This window comes from Phoca vitulina, unplaced genomic scaffold (genome assembly GCF_004348235.1).
Source record: "Phoca vitulina isolate PV1807 unplaced genomic scaffold, GSC_HSeal_1.0 scaffold41, whole genome shotgun sequence".
Lineage (NCBI taxonomy): Eukaryota > Metazoa > Chordata > Mammalia > Carnivora > Phocidae > Phoca > Phoca vitulina.
In genome coordinates, this window is record NW_022589744.1 from 9,801,759 (window position 1) to 9,819,838 (window position 18,080).

Consider the following 18,080-nt stretch of genomic DNA (forward strand, 5'->3'; position numbering starts at 1 on the left):
CCCATGATGTTTCTTAATATTAGCAAAAAATGGAGAAACCATCCAAATATCCGGCATTAGGGAATTGGTAACAGAAATTATGTTACATCCACACAATGGATGAGTGAATAATCATATAATTAAGTTTATACAAGAATATTTATTGACAGGGGAAGAGATTCACAATGGGTTCTTAAGGGAAAAAGCAGACAAAGAAACTGTGTTTCTAGGTTTTTTATAAATGACACTCTAGTATTATTATCTCTAACTGAGAGAAACAGATAAACCTACTTTTCTTCTTTCTCTCTTTCCTTCCCCATTTTTTGGGGCTTATCTATATTTTCAATATTTCCCTCTTAAAAAGGATATCTATTAGCTGTGTAACAAAGAAAGCCAATGGAAATATTGATTAGTATTAATAGTGGCCACAAGTGGATTGCTCAGAGTGGGTCTAGATCTGGGCTCAAATCCAAACAGAAGAGTTTCTCCTAAGGCAGTTCTGGAAGCTTTCTGGGCAGGCAACCTGCACCTGCTCGGGCCATGACCCCTGGACCCTGGCTTGATTTTTGAGGATGGCACAGAGCACAGAATTAAGTGGCCATCACTTTAATCTGGGTTGTTTGTTGGGTCCCTTCTAGCCTGTCTGCTCAGGGAACCCCTGGTCTGTTCCTAAAACTCCAACAGAGTTTTCAAGTCCAAGGAAGGGGTGGGAGATATGCAGGTGCCTTGGCCACAGACTGACAATTTTGGGGCCTGAGGGACCAATTCTGTTCTCTCTCCCCACCGAGTAAAGATTGCCCTAGATGGGGAGTGCCATTCTAAGGCGAGGACCCCTCAGTGAACTGGAATAGGGTTTTCCCATCTGTGGGTCCCTAGGGGTCCTTGGGAGGTGGGTCTGCAGCTATATTGCAAGAGGTCCCTGAATCCCTTTGCTCATTAAGAATTGTCTAGAGAATGAATAAAACGTGCAAGTATTTCCAAATGCTAGCTGGATAATATTTTAATAAATAAAACACCAATTTATTTTAAAGTGTTGCTGAATTAATATAGCTTTTTATTATTATGAAGTTTTTCAATTAATAGGTGCTAAAATTATAGCTACCACTTAGGTGTGGGTCTGCAACCCACAGTGATATTCTCTGGTGGTGGGGGGGATAGGCGGGATTCTCTTGGAGAACATTTTTATAGTCGATATTTTTTTTTTTACAAAATTTAATAATCCCAGGAATAAGCATATTCTGTTTCTTGTGTTGACAGTATTTTAATGACATCTATGTGATTTCAAGGCTCCTGCTTGCACTTATGCTGGCACCAGATGATGACTGTCCTGACGGGTCAATGTTTAATGTGCAAGGAGGTGTTTCTCAAACTGGGGGCCCGCAGTGGATTCTCGGAGAATGGGTGTGGGTCTAAAAGTCTAGTTAGTCCTCTTTATGCCAACCCTGGCTTCTGGGGGGAAGCCTATTCAGTGTGGTGGCATAGACTGTCATGTGCCTAATGGCCACCAGATGGCGCCCCAGGCTACAGCTGCCTCCGGAGCAGTGGGGGGGCCCAGCCTCCCAAGTGGCATCAGCGCCCGGCCCCTTCCAGCCTCGAAGCCAGTTGCTCTGTCATTGAGATATTGGCCATAAAACACAGAAGCAACATGGAGGGAATATTTGTTTCTAAGGAAGCAGTTGCATTTTTTTTTACTCAGCATCCCGGAGTTCAAGGGAGAGCCCCGAAGGGACAATTTTCTCCTGGTCTTAGTCCCTGAAGCCTTTCCTGGGGTGGGTCCAGGTGTCCGCAGCTCAAGCTTGGGAGGGGTTCTGGCTTTTACACCCTTCTTGGCTGCTTCTGACCTGTCTCCAGTGGCTTCCCCAGGGGAACCTGGTTCCCTTCAAGCCAGGTAGCTCACCAAGGTCCCAGCTCCTGGGGGTGGGGGTGGCCCCATTTTGGGGCGCTTTCCTCTCACACGTGTCTCCTGCCTTGGCCTATCTCTGCTCCCACGCCTGTTTACCCAGACCTGTCTGCTGTCCACCCGGTGGGCAGAGGGTCTAAGGTCTGGGTCGAATATTGTGCTAGAGTGGGGTCCTACGTCACAGCAAGAGCACCTCAGAGTCTCCACATGTCACCAACCAAAATGCCTCTTTCTTCTCCCCCGCTCCCTCCTGCATCCCTCCCTCCTCCGTTTTTCCATATCGACCCCCCCGCCCCCCACTCGGCCCAATTCAGTTCAAGCTAGCTCAGCCCTGCACTAGCTCTGCAGGTGGTCCCCCCAAGGCTGTGGCTTGGCATCCATACTTGCCCAGCTATCCCTAAAGCTGCCCTCCCCTTTTGCCTCTGTGGGGCCACAGCAGAGGGAGTACCTGACGGTCACTCGGGGGTCGTGGGTCACTCCGCACACCATGGAGGCCTGGGTACCCTTGATGACACTCTGGTCCTGGGGAGGCTTGGTGATGCGGGTCCGGGCTGAAAGACAACAGGGAAACAGGGTGGTGAGAAGGGCAGCAGATGCAGAGGGACAGGTGAGATGCAGGTGTGTGCAAAAGGCATCTTCAGGTGACCCGGGCCCGTGTGGCTGACTTCTATGGGCAGGGGAAGGCAGACCCAGCACGTGGATGGCTCTACCACGGTGGGTGACCCAGAATGCTACCAAGAACAACGTGCCTCTGTGGTACTCGCATTCTTGGAAGCCACGTTCAGAGTGGGGACTCATTTAATCTTCCCCCAGAAACCCTTGGGAGGGATGAAGAAATGGAAATCAGAGGATGACCAGCACAAGAGTGGTCCAGCCAGGGTAAAAATAGGATCGTCTGATTCCCCGTCTGCTGCGTCGCATGCCAGCCCACCGGTGCTCAGCCTCCACAGGGGGCCCATGGGCGTGTCTATCTTGGGTGCGGAGCCCAAGTGGTGCAATCTAACGATGCCAGGGGCTTGAGAAGTTTCCTGAGAGCTGGGCTCAGCACCCTAGCGTCCAGGGTCAAGTCTGGCTGGTAGCCTGTCCGGGTAAATACACTTGCAGTGGAACACAGCCATGCCCGTTGGCTGACGTATTATCCGCTGCTGCTTTTTTGATGAAAGAGACAAGTCAGTCGAGGAGCTGGGACCGAGGCCAGCTAGCCCTCAAAGCCAAAAATAGTTACTATCTGGGCCTCCACGTGGCACCGTCTGCAGAACCCTGGCCTTCCCGCGGCCCCGCTCCTCTGGATTCATCTGGCCCTGTCCTTCTTACAAGAGGCGCCCTGGTGAGACAGCCGTGCCGATGAGGAGGCGCTGGTGGTGAGAGCCCGTGCTCAGCACACACGCACGCGCGGACGTGTGAAGTGTTCCCACTCTGCACACTCACCCCACACGACCAGGTCAGCCGAGGCTTCGTCGACCCCCCGAGAGTTGGTGGCCAAGCAGGTATAGGTCCCGGCATCGGAGATGTGCGTGGGGCTGACGAGCAGGCTGCCGGACTCCAGCAGTGTGAATCGAGGCAGCTGGACAGAGCCACTGGCCAGGACGCGCTCCCCTGGAGGCGACACGGGGTGCGCTCGGGGTGGGCTGAGGCCGCGGCACGCAGCCCCCCGCTCTCTGAGACCTCGCGTCTCCCGTCCCCGGGCGGCTCTGGGCCGGCGCTCTCAGGCGGGCCCCCAGCTTTAGAAATGCCGGGAGGGCCAGGCCGGGGTCGGGGCTGAGGCCCAGCTAGGTTTCTGACATGGAGATGGGCACAAGGGCACTCGGTCACAGAGCCCGGGTCTCCTGGCGTCTCTCCCCCCACCGTGCCGTCTGCCCTTCACCCGAGAAGGCCAGGGACTGTCTCCTGATGCAGCCAGGCACAGCTCTTGGAGACAGCTGGTCCCGGGCCGGGGGGAGGGGGGGGCAGACAGCTCTGACAAGGTGGTGACGGGCATCCTGCCGCAGGATGCTTCTGGAGAGTCACCTTCAGGAGAGCAGAAGAAAGTGACGGGAGCGGGGGTGGGAGGGACCGGGGTGGGGGCAGCATTGCCTTGCGGTGGGACCTGGGGAGGCCTGCTGCCTGGGGCTGGGGTGCGGGCATGTGCCCCGTGGAGGAGCCCCACAGTGCAGGTTTTGGTCACTGTATCTATTTTATTCTATTTCTTTTTTTTTTAAGGTTTTGTTTATTTGGGGGGGCGGGACACAGAGGGAGAGGGAGAAGCAGGCTCCCCGCTGAGCACATAGCTGGACTCTGGGCTGGATCCCAGGACCCTAAGATCATGACCTGAGCCGAAGGCAGATGCTTCATCGACTGAGCCACCCAGGTGCCCCGAGAGCTATTTTAAAGAAACTCTTCCCCGTCTGTACAGAGGGGCGTTTCCACGTGCAAGCCTGCGGGTGTGTCCATCCGCACACATGGCCAGGAACACCAAACTAGTGAGCGTGGTGGCTGACAGTGCCTGTGTCCCTACGTGTGCTGGCTGCGCTTACACTCATTCCGCAAACACTGACCGAGCCACGGCCATGTGCCAGACCCTGTCCTAGGCCCAGGGAGACAGCCGCGGACAAAGCTGAAACCCCTGACTTCGGGGGGTGGGGGGGGCAGGCAGTAGGCAGCATGATAGGCAGGTAATCTTGTGTATTAGGAGGTGGAGAAGTAAAGCGGCGGGGGGAGGGGGACGGGTCATGGGGAGGCCTGTGTACACGGGGAGAGCGGGGAAGGCGAGTTTTGGAAACAGGAGTGGAGAGGGCACATGGGGCAGGACCGCTTCAGCTCTGCTGGTGCAGAGCCCTCTGGAGCCCTGTGTCGCCGGGGAGGACGGACGCCAACCCCCCCACCCCGCCGCCTGCAGTCACGGCCACCACCACAATATGATCAAGCAGCTGTCATTCATCGGGCTTCCCTGCTGCCTGGGCACGGTGCAGGCTCCTCACGCGCATGCTCCTGTTTCGTCCTCATGCCAGCCCGGGATATGTGTACTACGGTCCTCGGTTTACAGATGGGGACCCTAAGGCTCGGAGTGAGTAAATAATTCACCCAAGGTCCACAGGTGTCAGAAGATGCAGAGCTGGGCCTTGAGCCCAGCAGGGTGGCATGCGGTGCATCCTGTGGTGTGAGAGATGGATGCCCTCCTGGAGTGTGCAGTGCACGACCTTCACAACCGTACACAGGGAACCCGACCTGGCTGGCTCCAGAACGGAGCTCTGAGGACTGCCCTAGATGGTCACAGGGTCACACCCTCCAAAGGAGATCAGTCCCCTCTACCTTTCTGCCAAGTGATGGCCGGCCGGGGCGCCCCCGAAGTCTCGCAAGCCAGGACCACTGACATGCCATCGATCACTGTGCTGTCCAAGGGGCCCCTGGTGATGTTGGGGGCGATGCCTGCAAAAGGAGACAGTGGAGCCTCTTAGCTACACCCTGGAGTAGCCCCCACAGCCAGAGGGCCAGGTCCTTGTCCTGCCCCTGCTACCCTGGCTGCTGTGGGTCCCACCGCAAACAAGGTCGCAGGTGTCCTGATGGGGCCCCTGAGGGCTCCCTGTACCCCCCGCCCTGTGGGAGGACCCAGGCTACACTACTCCCCCAGCCTTGGTTCTTAGGCCTCCGTTTGGGGGAAACCGAGGACCCTGAGGGCAGCTCCCACCCTCCATGACAAGGTAAATGGGATCCGTCCTTCATCAAACATGATGTCGAGGCGTCGAGGCTCCAGTTTCTTAAGAGAAAAAGTGGTTATGGCCAATAGAAGAACATGACCCACTCTGCACAAGCCTTGGCCCTGGAGAGTCCACAGCCTGGCTGAGCTGTGGTTCTTCAAGGCTAAGTGCAGCCTTCTTGCTCTGGGCTTGCCTTCCCTAGCCCAGCCCTCAGGGAACCGTCTGGTCGGACGTGCATGGGGGCGGAGCTTAGGGAGGGACGAGCACCAGCTTCCCTGGCACTCATGAGAAGCAAGAAGCAAGATGGCAGCCCTTCTGCCCTGACTCTCGCCCTCTGCTCCGTGGCTGCCCTGTTTGGGGGCCTCTGTGGGTCTGGGTGATGAGCCTGGAGGGGCTCAAGGAGGCCCATGACCATACGTCCCGCCTTTGGCGGCTGAGACAGGGAGCCCAGCGTCGCTCTGCACGTGCCCAGAGCCCGGCTGTCTACGGTGTGACCACTCACGGAGCATTTCGAGCTCATGCAACTCCATTAAGAGGGCAGGAGAACTATTATAACCACCAAAAGAGACTCCAAGAGGGCAAAAAGTCCGAAGTGGGGACTGAGATTCAAGTTCTGGCTCCCTTTGGGAATTAAGTCTCTCCGCTGGGACACTGGGACGGGGCGGCTTCAGCCCTGCCCGGGAAGCCAGGGACAGGTTGGATGACAGAGCGGGGCCTGGGGTTTCACAGCTGCTTCTCTCAAAGAGCCAGCGAAGTCGCCCTTGGCTCAGGGTTCCGGAGCACCAGACTGGGGCTGTGAAAGCCGGGGACAGCCACCCCGGCTGCCCAGGGACGGTCTTCTGGCATATCCTCTCCCTGCAAAATGCAGCATCTTTTCTCAAGAGGCTGCTGGCTTGGAGGAAAGCGGCGTCCTGGGCGGGAGGGACACAGGGGCAGGGCAGGGCCAGCTTACTGGTGACGGCCAGGTAGGTGGAGGTCTGCACCTCGCCGGCCCCGTTGCGGGCAAAGCACTGGAACATGCCCGTGTCGTCGGGGAGCAGCCCGCTGATCTGCAGGCCCCCGTCACCACGCTGCCGGAAGCGGCTCAGCCTCTCCACCTCCACCACGGCCGCGTCCTTGTACCAGCTGATGGAGGGCGGAGGTACGCCTGGGGGGACAGACGTGGGCCCACAGTTAGCCCACCTCCTGGCTCCCTCCATCCCGCCTCTGAGCCTGGAAGTCGGCAAGGGGTGTGTGTGGGGGGGGTCCCAGTGTGTCTTGGTTTCTAGAACCTTCTCAGAGGTGCCACTTAATGGTCTTGGAAGAGGTGAAAGATGTTCTCAGCATGGCATTTCTTAAGTTCTTTATAACAGCAGGGGTTCCAAGAAAATTTAGCTTGATTAGTTTAGCTTGGAAATGCTGGACAGGACACATTAATTTTTTTTTTTAACTGCCATTTAATTTAGCAGAACTTGTGGTATGTTCTGGGAACCTCCAACCGGGGGTTGGTTTCCCAAACTCACATGACCACAGAGTCCCGTGTCAAAGAGCATGAGGAAGGGGGTAGTGTTCCTCAGGCGGCCCTTGGGAGCCCCCTCCTACCTGGTCTGCAGAGGGAGGTGAACGGGGGCTCCCCGTCTCTCAGCCTTGCCCAAGTCATACACCCTTGGCCCGGCATGGTCTTCCTGCAGGTACCCCCAACCTCCTCCTGCCCCGGGGCTCCGCTCAAAGGCGACTTCCCCAGAGGAGCTCCTGCTCTCTGTTCAAAAGAGCCCCCCGTCGCTCCAAGCCCCCTAAGCCTGCTCGCTTCTCCCTTCTCCTTCCCAGCCCTTCTCCACGCTGACATTCTAGGACACTGTATTTCACTATTCCACGGGGCACACTCTTCCACGTAACACCTCTGTGATCAGGACATGTCTTACTATCGAAAGCATGTCATAATTTCATTGACAGTCTTTTTTCTTTCTTAGTGGCACATAAAATCATGGGGCATCTCACAACCCATTTTCGATGAAATGAAATAAGGTATCTTTGTTTATTGGTTCGTCTGCCTTCCTCTTAAGAATGTAAGTTTTGGGGTTGCCTGGGTGGCTCAGTCGTTAAGCAGCTGCCTTTGGCTCAGGTCATGATCCCAGGGTCCTGGGATCCAGCCCTGTATCGGGCTCCCTGCTCAGTGGAGAGCCTGCTTCTCCCTCTCCCTCTGCTGCTCCCCCTGCTTGTGCTCACTCTGTCAAATAAAATAAAATGTTTTTTTAAAAAAAGAATGTAAGTTTTGTAACAGCAAGGCTTTGGCTGTTTGGTTCAGTCTACACCTCCCTAGCCCAAGAGGAGTATCGGCACATTGGTAAAGCCTCCAAAAAACAGTTGTTGGGTGAATGAATGGAGCTTTCCCTTCCCTTTGTGTGGTCTCAGAAGGGGAGTCCTTACTCACGCCCTCCATGGACACCCTCCTCCTGCCTGAGCTATATTCTGCCCCTTTGCTCACAATCAGACCACGGGCCATGGTGCATGCTCTCTACCTCCCATGCGATCACCCCAGACTTCACCCCGGTTTCAGGCTGTCCTGTAGCTCAGCTGGGCCAGAAAGAGGGAGGCTGGGGGTGGGGAAAGAGGAAATTCTTCAGGAATTCTGACAAAGGGGGGTTAAGCAGAGAGAGTAGGGGAGGAAATGGAGCAAAATGACCCAGAAACCAGGCGGAGCTCATGAGATCCATCTCAGGCGAGATGTACCCAAGTTCTAGCAGTTCTGGCATTACGGTAATTTGGCATTGTCTACAACTCCCAAATTATGGGCAATTTCAGTCTGTCACCTATCCTGAAATTACGGTAATTTGGATTCATTTGTAACTCTCGAGTTATGGTAACATGGGTTGATTTCCAGTCCTGAGATTATGGTAATTTGGCCTGTTTGTTTCCTGGGGTTTCTGCTCACTGCCAGACTGGCTCCCTGCTCAGTGATGCTCCCTGGAGAAGGAAGTGGAATTTAGAAAAGTTTGTGACAGGGACAGGAAGGGCTAGAGGTCTGGGGCGGGGGGTCCTTGTTCCCCTTTGACCCCGCCACTGTGTTACCTTTGGCCCGACAGGGAATGTCCACCACTTTCTCCATCTCTGCTGTGATGTGTCTCTCTGGCTCCTTGACAAACTGAGGCGGTTCTGCAGGAGGAAGGACCAGGGGAGGGGCTCAGCGCCATGCTCCTCTTGATACAACCACTGCTCGGGTCACCCTTAAGAAGGCCCCAGCCCATCAAACTCAACACCCAAAGAACAAGTAATCCAATCAAGAAATGGGCAGAAGACATGAACAGACGACATCCAAATGGCCAACAGACACATGAAAAAGTGCTCAACATCACTCGGCATCAGGGAAATCCAAATTAAAACCACAATGGGATACCACCTCACACCAGTCAGAATGGCTAAAATTAACAAGTCAGGAAACGACAGATGTTGGTGAGGATGCGGAGAAAGGGGAACCCTCCTACACTGTTGGTGGGAATGTAAGCTGGTGCAGCCACTCTGGAAAATAGTGTGGAGGTTCCTCAAAAAGTTGAAAATAGAGCTACCCTACAACCAAGCAATTGTACTACTAGGTATTTACCCAAAGATACAAATGTAGGGATCCGAAGGGGCACGTGCACCCCGATGTTTATAGCAGCAATGTCCACAATAGCCAAACTGTGGAAAGAGCCAAGATGTCCATCGACAGATGAATGGATAAAGAAGATGTGGTGTATATATATACAATGGAATATTATGCAGCCATCAAAAGGAAGGAAATCTTGCCATTTGCAATGATGTGGATGGAACTGGAGGATGTTATGCTAAGCAAAATAAGTCAATCAGAGAAAGACAAGTATCATACGATCTCAATGATATGAGGAATTTGAGAAACAAGACAGGATCATAGGGGAAGGGAGGAAAAAATGAAACAAGATGAAACCAGAGAGGGAGACAAACCATAGGAGACTTAATCTCAGGAAACAAACTGAGGGTTGCTGGAGTGGTGGGGGGTGGGAAGGATGGGGTGGCTGGGTGATAGACACTGGGGAGGGTATGTGCTATGGTGAGCGCTGTGAATTGTGCAAGACTGTTGAATCACAGATCTGTACCTCTGAAACAAGTAATACATTTTATGTTAAAAAAAAAAAAAAGAAGAAGAAGATAGTAGGAAGAGAAAAATGAAGGGGGGAAATCGGAGGGGGAGACGAACCATGACAGACTATGGACTCTGAGAAACAAGCTGAGGGTTCTAGAGGGGAGGGGATGGGGGGATGGGTTAGCCTGGTGATGGGGATTAAAGAGGGCACGTGTTGCATGGAGCACTGGGTGTTATATGCAATGAATCATGGAACCCTACATCAAAAACTAATGATGTAATGTATGGTGACTAACATAACATAATAAAATAAAATTAAAAATAAATTAAAAATTAAAAAAATTAAAAAAAAAAAAGAAGACCCCAGCCCTACGGCCCCTTCCCCCTGGGCGGGGACCCCCAGCAGCCCTGCCCCATCTCACCCAGCACAGACAAGTAGGCTCCTCGGACGACGGAGGGGACGCTACTGCTGCGCAGGACAGCCTCGCACTCATAGTAGCCGGCGTCGCTGCCCGTGGGGCTGGGGACGGTCAGCCGCCGGTTGTAGTCGCTGATGCCGCCCGACAGCGGCACCCCATCTTTCTTCCAAATGATGTGCAGCTTGATCAGGGGCCTGGAGGGCGAGAGCGAAGCGGGCTCTCAGCCACAGGGGCCCAGGACAGGGGTGGGAGGGAGCGCAGGCCAGGGCCTCAGCCCCCGCCTCTTCGAGGTGCAGCACTCCCGACCTCGGTTTCCTCGTCTACAAAATGGGAGAGCTGTGCCCCCCGGGGGCTTGTGCCGTGGCTGGATCCAGCTCTAATGCAGGGGAGGCACCTGGAGGCCAGGCCGGCACTAACTTGGTGCGCGGGGCCCCCGAGGCCAGGAGCTGCCGGAGCCCTGCGTCTCGCTCTTCCGCCGCCTGGCGCAGCGCCCCGTCCGAACGGGAGCCAGCGGGCAGCACAGCGTTTCAGGCGCGGCGACATGACGAGGAGGAGCGCGAGACGAACACCCAAGGTCTGAAGAGGGAAAGGCAGGCAGATGGACATACCTGCCCCCCAACTCAGAGGGTGAGTCGCCACCCCCATCACCGACCCCGGCCCCTCAAGACCCCGAGACTGGGTTTGGCCTGCTCTCCTGTTCATTTTAGTTTTATATTTTTAAAAGATTTATTTATTTGAGAGAGAGAGAGAGAGAGAGAGAGCACTCATGCGTGAGCACGAGCAAGGGGTGGGGGGCGGGCAGAGGAGAGGGAGAATCTCCAGCAGACTCTGCACTGAGTGTGAAGCCCAATGCAGGCGTCGATCTCACGACCCTGAGATCACAACCTGAGCCGAAACCGAGAGCTGGAGGCTTAACTGGACGCTTATCCGACTGAGCCACCCAGGCTCCCCTTGGCCTGCTCTCCTGTTTAGCGCTGGGCGCATCTTCAAGGGGCCTGTGTCAGCTGCACAAGGTGTGCAGAGGGGTCCCGTGGAAAAGGGTCCTGTGGTCGAGTATTGTGGGCCACGCTGGCTCGAGGGCCATTAGGCAGGTTCTGGGCTGCAGGTCTTCTCCGCGCCCTTAGCGAGCTCCACACCAAGGCCTTTCCCACCCTCACGGGGAACCTGTGTCTCCAGGAGCGCATGCATAGGAACGCTGCTACAGGACTGCTCTCCGGGACCCTTCAACAGGAGGTGACCCCGGGGCCCTTGGTCTGACTCCCCACCCATCACATGCGAGCACCTTTCCTGAGTACTTACGAGGTGGGTTCAGCACTCCACCTACACACCTTACCGGGGAGGTGCGTGCTCGAATCATTCCCATTTTACAGCCGAGGGGACTGAGGCCCAGAGCATGGCAATGGGCCTGGGCCTCGGGGGGGTGGCCTATTCTATTGCCACCCTGCTGTTGGCCCGCTGGGTGACCTTGGGCAGGTTGCTTGCCCTCTCTGGGCTTCGGGGTAGTTGTGGGAGGAACAGAAATCATGCGGGAAGTACAGTACAGCGCCCACATGTGATGAGGCTCGGTAATTACTGAACTGTTTCCTGCGTAAGGGAAGTGAGGGTCGTGCGTGGCCAGGAAGGGGCTGCAGATGGGTCTGACCCCAGGTCTTCCCTCCTGCCAAGGCCCCCACACGAGCCCTCTCCCAGCCCTGCATCCCTGTCATAGCTGCCTGCACACAAGGACCAAAACTGCCCCTTCCAGATCGCCCTCAGGGCCATAACTGAGGCGTCGATACCCTGAGCTGCGATCTGCTGCCCCGTAACTTCCCCCTCCCCCCAGGCCGGGTCTCTCCCCTCAGGCCACAGAGAACGAGCCAGCCCGTCCATGGGTCACCCCTCCTCCAGGGTAAACGCCCCATCTCCTTTCCTGGGTCCTCACGTGACACTTGCAGACCTCCCTGAACTCGGGCTGGTCCCCTTGGAGCCCACAGGTCAGGAGCGCTGGCTGGAGTTAAAGGTGCAGGGGAGCGGGGGGGGGGGGGAACGTGCTACCCACCTGGCATTGGCCACACACTCCATGGTCACCTCCGAGGTCCCGGCCACCACGCTGGTGTTCTTGGGAGGAATGATGATGGTTGGGGCGATGGGGTCTGCAGGCCCCCCGACATCTGGGGAGAGGTCAGGGGATAGCTGGAGACAGAGGGCGGAAATCCTGTCTCCACTCAGGAGACCTTGGTCCTCATGGAGTGGGGCAGGTGACCACGGGGCACCGACCCAAGCAGCATGACCCCGGGGTCCCTCTCACCTCTCCTCCTCCCTCTGGTCATGGGCATCTGCAGTGTCCAGCGAGCGCCCACTGGAGACCTCCAGAGCCCTCCCCACCTTCCTTTCACATAACATACCCTCCCCCTTAGTCCCTTGTCCTGTCCGTGCCTTCAAAATCCTTCCCTCCATCCACATTTATCTTATTAGCTTACTTCTTCACTGGCCCCCTCTTCCACCTGAATGCAAACTCCCTGTACTGGGTTGAATAGTAATCCCCCCAAATTCATGTCCACGGCAGCTGTGGATGTGACTTGCTTTGGAAATAGGGTCTTTGCAGGTGTGATCAAGTCAAGATGAGGTCCTTCTGTATCCGGGTGGGCCCTAAGGCCGATACGACATGTCCTTACAAGAGGAGTGAAATGGAGACACAGACACATGGACATACAGGGGAGAAGGCCAGGTGAGCACGGAGGCAGAGACCTGGAGTGATGTATTTCCAAGGCAAGGAGGAATGCAAAGGATTGCCAGCCACCACTAGAAGCTGAGAGGCAAGAAAGGATCATCCCCTAGAGCCTTCAGAGAGCACACAGGCCTCCCGACACCTCGATTTCAGACGTCTGGCCTCTAAAACTGTTAGAGAGTACATTTCTGTCGTCACAAGCCCCCCAGTTTGTAGGATTTTGTTACAGCAGCCCAAGGAAGCTAATACATTCCCCGGGGCAGGAACCTCACGAATCCTTGTCTTGGGCTGAATTAGGTCTCCTCCAAATTCGTATGTTGAAGCCCTAACCTCCATGTGACTATTTGGAGTTGGGGTCTTTTGTCGGTCATCGGCTTAAGTGAGGTCATAAGGGTGGGGCCTTAATCCAACAGGGCCGGTGCCCTGATCAGAAGAGAAAGAGACACCACAACTCTGTCTCTGCCACGCGAGGACACAGCAAGAAGGCGGCTGTCTGCAAGGCAGGAAGAGAGGCCTCAGCATAACCCAACCATGCTGGTCCCTTGACCTTGGACTTCCTGAACCGAGAGAGGTCACCACTGTGCTGAAGCCCCTGGTCGGGTAGCCTGTTACGGCAGCCCGCGCTGAGACAGCCTTGCTCACGCCTCCTTCTCCAGCACCAGGGAGACGTCTGCACATAGCAGGGGCTCACGTATATTTGTTCGGTGAAGGCACGAATGGACCAGGGCTAGCCCTGCACCAGTTCAGGATCGGTGATTGAAATGCAAGAGAACATATCACGAGTGGGCTTTATCAACACAATACCCCAAACTCCTCTAACAGAGGCAGTAGCTTCGTCTTTTGTATTTTTTTTGAGTTCTTTAAGAAGTGGCCAGGCTCTTGGTGGGTCAGCACAGGCCCGATATTGGCAGAAACTCCAATATTCTCCATGCACCTGCTCCAGGGCTCCTGGAAGTAGAGCCACAGAGGGCTTTTTCTCTGACGAAAAATCCATCCAGTTGGCTCCTTCCCAGGAGGTTCTGGAGGCAGCCGACTATAATGACCTGCACGGCCCTGGGGTGGGCGTGCGGTGGGGAACAGTGACAGGACATCCTTTATGGGGAGAGCATGTCACGGCCCCACTGCCGCTCTGGGCCACCCCGTTCAGCCCTGGGCAGGTTTTCTTGCCTGGACTTCAGGCTTTGCTAGAAAAGTGAAAAAAATTTAAAAAATAAAGTAAAATGAAGAAGGAAGAAAGGAAGCATATAAAGTAAAATAATTGCAACAAGATAAAAGCCTCATGTAGGTGCCATAAAGAGCGATCGGATTGAAAGCTGCTGATATAGCTGAATCCATAAAAGTGTGCTCTAAGTTGTTTATTACATGCCGGGGCGCGCAGGTACCACGGCCCAGATTAATGGGGCAGGAGGAGGAGACAGACAGTTAGAGCCCAAGCGACATGCCCCACTGTGGAGCGAGGTAAACAGAGCCCTCGGAGTTTAAAAATAGGAGGGCCACCCCAGGGCCTCAGGGCAACTCGTTGGGTGGAGGGGAGACTGACACCCATCCGGGGACCCTGGAGGTCATGCCTTGGTCCTGGCAGCGGCCCTGGGGCTCGAGGGTAGGGACCAGCCATGGTTGGGGACCCCTGGACCCAGCGATGGAGGGCTGGGGGGTCAGGAAGACCTGGTTCAAAACCTTGCTCCACCCCAGCCATCCTGCAGTGGTGCAGTGGGGGGGGGGGGGGGGGGGGGGGGGGGTAGAGGGTGTCTCAGCTGGGTCTTGATTTTCTCCGGGGCAATATGGGGATAAAAATGACTGCATCGCAGGGTTCTGTGAGTTCAGCCCCTTGCTCAACAGATCTTTTCTGGGTGAGGGCTCAGTCCCTTCCAGACTGTGCCTGGTACCAGGGATTCCCCACTGAGTGAGGCGGGTAGGGGTCTGTCCTCATGGAGTGCACGGTCTGGATCTCAGATCAGTGCTTAGACATTTATCGGATTAGAGCTGATGGGATGGATGCCGGGAAGAAGGGCCTCGGTGGGGGTGGCCAAGCTTGTCTGGGGTGAGCACAGAGTACCCGGTGCTGAGTAAGTACTCAGTAAATCATAGTCTGTCCTCCTTGGGGTGTACCTGCCTATGCTCGGGGACAGCTTCCTTGTCTCCCACCCTCCACCCGCCCAAACCACGTGATTGGACCCAGAGACCACCAGAAGGTGAGAGTCCACAGACCCTCCAGGGCCTTCCGACTGAGCATAAGAGTTCCCACTCATCCGGCCCCTTCCTGGCACTCTGCTGAACCTTACTCCCTCATCACAATGGCCACCAGCCACCGGATGCCGGTCATGATTGTCATCCACAATTTATAGATGAGAAAGCCAGAGACATTAAGTAGTTTACTTCCCAGTGACAGTCGCTAATGAAGGACAAAACCAGGAATGGGATCAGGTCTCCGGGGCTGCAAACACGCGCCATTAACCACTCCCCAGATCATCTCTCTGGCTCAGTCCTTGCTCGGGCACAGAGGGAAACAAATCTCCCTTTTGGCTGAGGTCCGCTCTGCTAGAAGTTGTCTGAACTACCTCTGAGCACCCCCTCAGCCCTGGTCCCTTTCCCCCGGCCCCCATGCACGCCTTCTCCTTTCCCTGCCACCCGTGACCTCCTGGTTGCAAGTCCCCTTTTCTCCACTCTGATTCTCTTTGATTGCTCCGGACATTTAGCTCTGTGGACCCCTTTCTCCAACACCCCTTTCCCTGAGCTTCCAGGACCCACCAACTACACTGTGCCTCACACAGTTCTCCCCGTCTCTGGTCTCCGGAAGTGAAGAAGCCAATGGTCCTTGTCCCTCCCACCCTAACCCCCAGTTCCCTGGCTCCCCCTGATCTCACCAGCCTCCTATTCTGGTGTGGTGTGAAGGTAGAGAAGGACAGCTTGGGGTGGACTGGGGACGTCAAGACGGCCCTGGGTGGCACGGACTTGGCTCCAAGCAGGACACACCTTGCTGACAGGTGCTCTCTGCTGCGGGCCCTGTGCTGGCAGCTCCTTGCTCGCCAGGTCTTCGGATGACCAGCTGGGGTGAGGAGGACCATGCTTGGGGATGGAATGCAGGACATCTGCCTCATCGGACTCATGCTCTGGGCAGTGGGGTGAATGGGGCCCAAAGGTCAAGCCAGAAAATCACATGCAAAGCAGAGCAAGGAGGAGAGTTATCTTCCATGTGAGTGCCTGCCGTGGACAGGACCCAGGGCTGAGAAAGCACAGAGGCTCTCCACACAGAGACAAAGTTGGATCCTGCTGCCCTGGGGTGATTCTGGTAACAGGCACCAGGAGGGGACACCACTGTGATGCATTCTCCTGGGGTCACCTCATCGAATCCTCCCAACTACACTTTTTCCAGAGGTACCAGGAAACAGAGACTCAAGGACCACGTGACTCACCTGGGCCACAGGTCAAGTGTGGGGGGGGTGGAGCAGGGAGGTAAGCTGCTCCCCTCTCCTGGGCAGGCATCCAACATGGGGGCCATGAACCACAGGTGGCTAGGAGCTCTTAAAATGTGACTGGCGCCCCTTTGATTTAATGGGATTTAATTTGATCTAATTTACATTTAATTAAAAACAGATCCCCAAATCAGTTATTAGAACACTTTTAAGTATGTGTAGAACAACTCGGGTATCCAACATCACCTTTCCAGCTGTAAATTTGATGAAGTCTAAATGCAGATCACATATTTCAGATGAAAATTGAGCAACCAAAAGATGTGCTCCAAGTATAAAATACACAGAGATTTCGAAGACTTAGTAGGAAAGAGAAGCCCAGCATAAAGTACCTCATTAATATTTTCTGTCGATTGTATGTGAAAATGGTAATGTTTTGGATATGTTGGGGCAAATAAAATACGTTAATAAAATTGATTTCCTGTTGCTTTTTCCTTTTTTAAAAATGAGGCTACTGGCAAATTGTAAATTACCCCATTCCTGAGTGTGGGGCCACAGTCCAGGCTTGACAGTCTGTGTGAGGTCATCAGGGTGACCCCTGGGCAGGGGTCAGCTCCCAACTCCAGGGGGGGCACTGGCTTTGTTCTTAACTTCTGTATTTCTGAAGAGCATGGGCATCCCTCCACCCCACCTCCCCGCCCCAGGGCCTCTAAGAAATAGAATTGCCCCGGAGGGCAGAGGAGGGGGGAACAGAGGGAGGGGCCAGCCTCCCTGAGATCAGGGAGGGGGGCTGGAGCTGGTGGTCGGTAAAGTGGCAAGTGCTCCTGGTAAACTGGCTGGCAGGCAGGCGGGCTGGGGAATTTTGTGTCAGTGACATGAACAGGGTTTTGAAGTGCAATCACTTGTGGGAGGAGAAATTAGCTGAGAATCAGCTGATTCTGCTCTTAATCCAGCACAAATCGCCGCGTGAGAACAGAAGACAAGGAGAGATGGGGTGGGAGAAACAGACAACCGGAGGAGGCTTGGGTAGATACGGGGGTCCGGAAGGGTCCTACCCGCCTCCCTCGGGCCAGATGGAGGGTTGGGGTGGGGAGCTGAGATGGAGCAGAGAGTGAATGACATCCACAGTCCGCCCGCAGGGTTGCTGGCTTAAGGCCCGTGAGGAGGAGGTTGGGTGTTGGGGAGGAGCACAGAGTGGGGGGCTCCAACCCCTGGTCCCAGGGTAAATTGAGTCACCTTGACTCAGACCGTGAACTTTGCCTCTTCCCCAGTGACTGAATTCTATTAGACTCCAGGTATCTGATCACTGGAGAATATAGGGGGGCCCAGGTCAATGTCAGAGGTCACCCTTGTGACCCTGATAGGTCAGTATCCTGAATGGAACCCTCCTCTGGGCATTCAGGTGTCTTTCTAGGCCAACTGGAACTTGGGGCTGGGGAAGGGGATTAATTCCAGGGATATGGGAAGGGGTTCTGCTGGTGCTCAGAAGGCCTAGGAATGGACACGGTAGGGCTGAGGAATGTTCTGGGCTTTCCAGACACCGGCAGACAGAGGCAGGGATCAGGGGAAGGACAAGGGAAGGCCCCATGCAGACCCACACTCATGTCCTGCTGCAGGCGGCTGTGTCCCCACGCGACCATGCATGATAAATGAGACTTGCTTTTGGGGCAGGAGTGGTACAGATGTGGAGGGACGTGAACATCTGGCCCCCCAGCTTGCGTGGTTGTTCGGCTGCTACGGCAAGCTCGGGTAACCACGTACTCGGCGAGGCTTCCGGGCCTGGGCCGGCTGCCGGAGCAACCCCACCCGCCGTCTCTCGCCCAGGGACAGAGTGCAGAGGGAGGGGGCCAGGCTGGCTGGCGAGAATCAGGCCAGGGAGGGCGTCCCAGCATTTCCATCAGGGATCAGACACCTGC

At 55.3% G+C, this 18,080-nt stretch overlaps 1 protein-coding gene across 1 annotated transcript in view; it reads right to left on the reverse strand.

Moving 5' to 3' along the window:
• The window catches only part of SDK2 (sidekick cell adhesion molecule 2), a 251,364-nt gene that overhangs the window by 66,989 nt on the left and 166,295 nt on the right, over window positions 1-18,080 (reverse strand). Inside the window, exons 6-12 of the mRNA XM_032429331.1 lie at window positions 12,086-12,197; window positions 10,051-10,241; window positions 8,602-8,685; window positions 6,506-6,700; window positions 5,168-5,284; window positions 3,308-3,475; window positions 2,328-2,430 (exon numbers count right to left, since the gene is read on the reverse strand). Coding sequence (XP_032285222.1) covers window positions 2,328-2,430; window positions 3,308-3,475; window positions 5,168-5,284; window positions 6,506-6,700; window positions 8,602-8,685; window positions 10,051-10,241; window positions 12,086-12,197 — 970 coding nt within the window. The remainder of the gene's footprint in view (window positions 1-2,327; window positions 2,431-3,307; window positions 3,476-5,167; window positions 5,285-6,505; window positions 6,701-8,601; window positions 8,686-10,050; window positions 10,242-12,085; window positions 12,198-18,080) is intronic.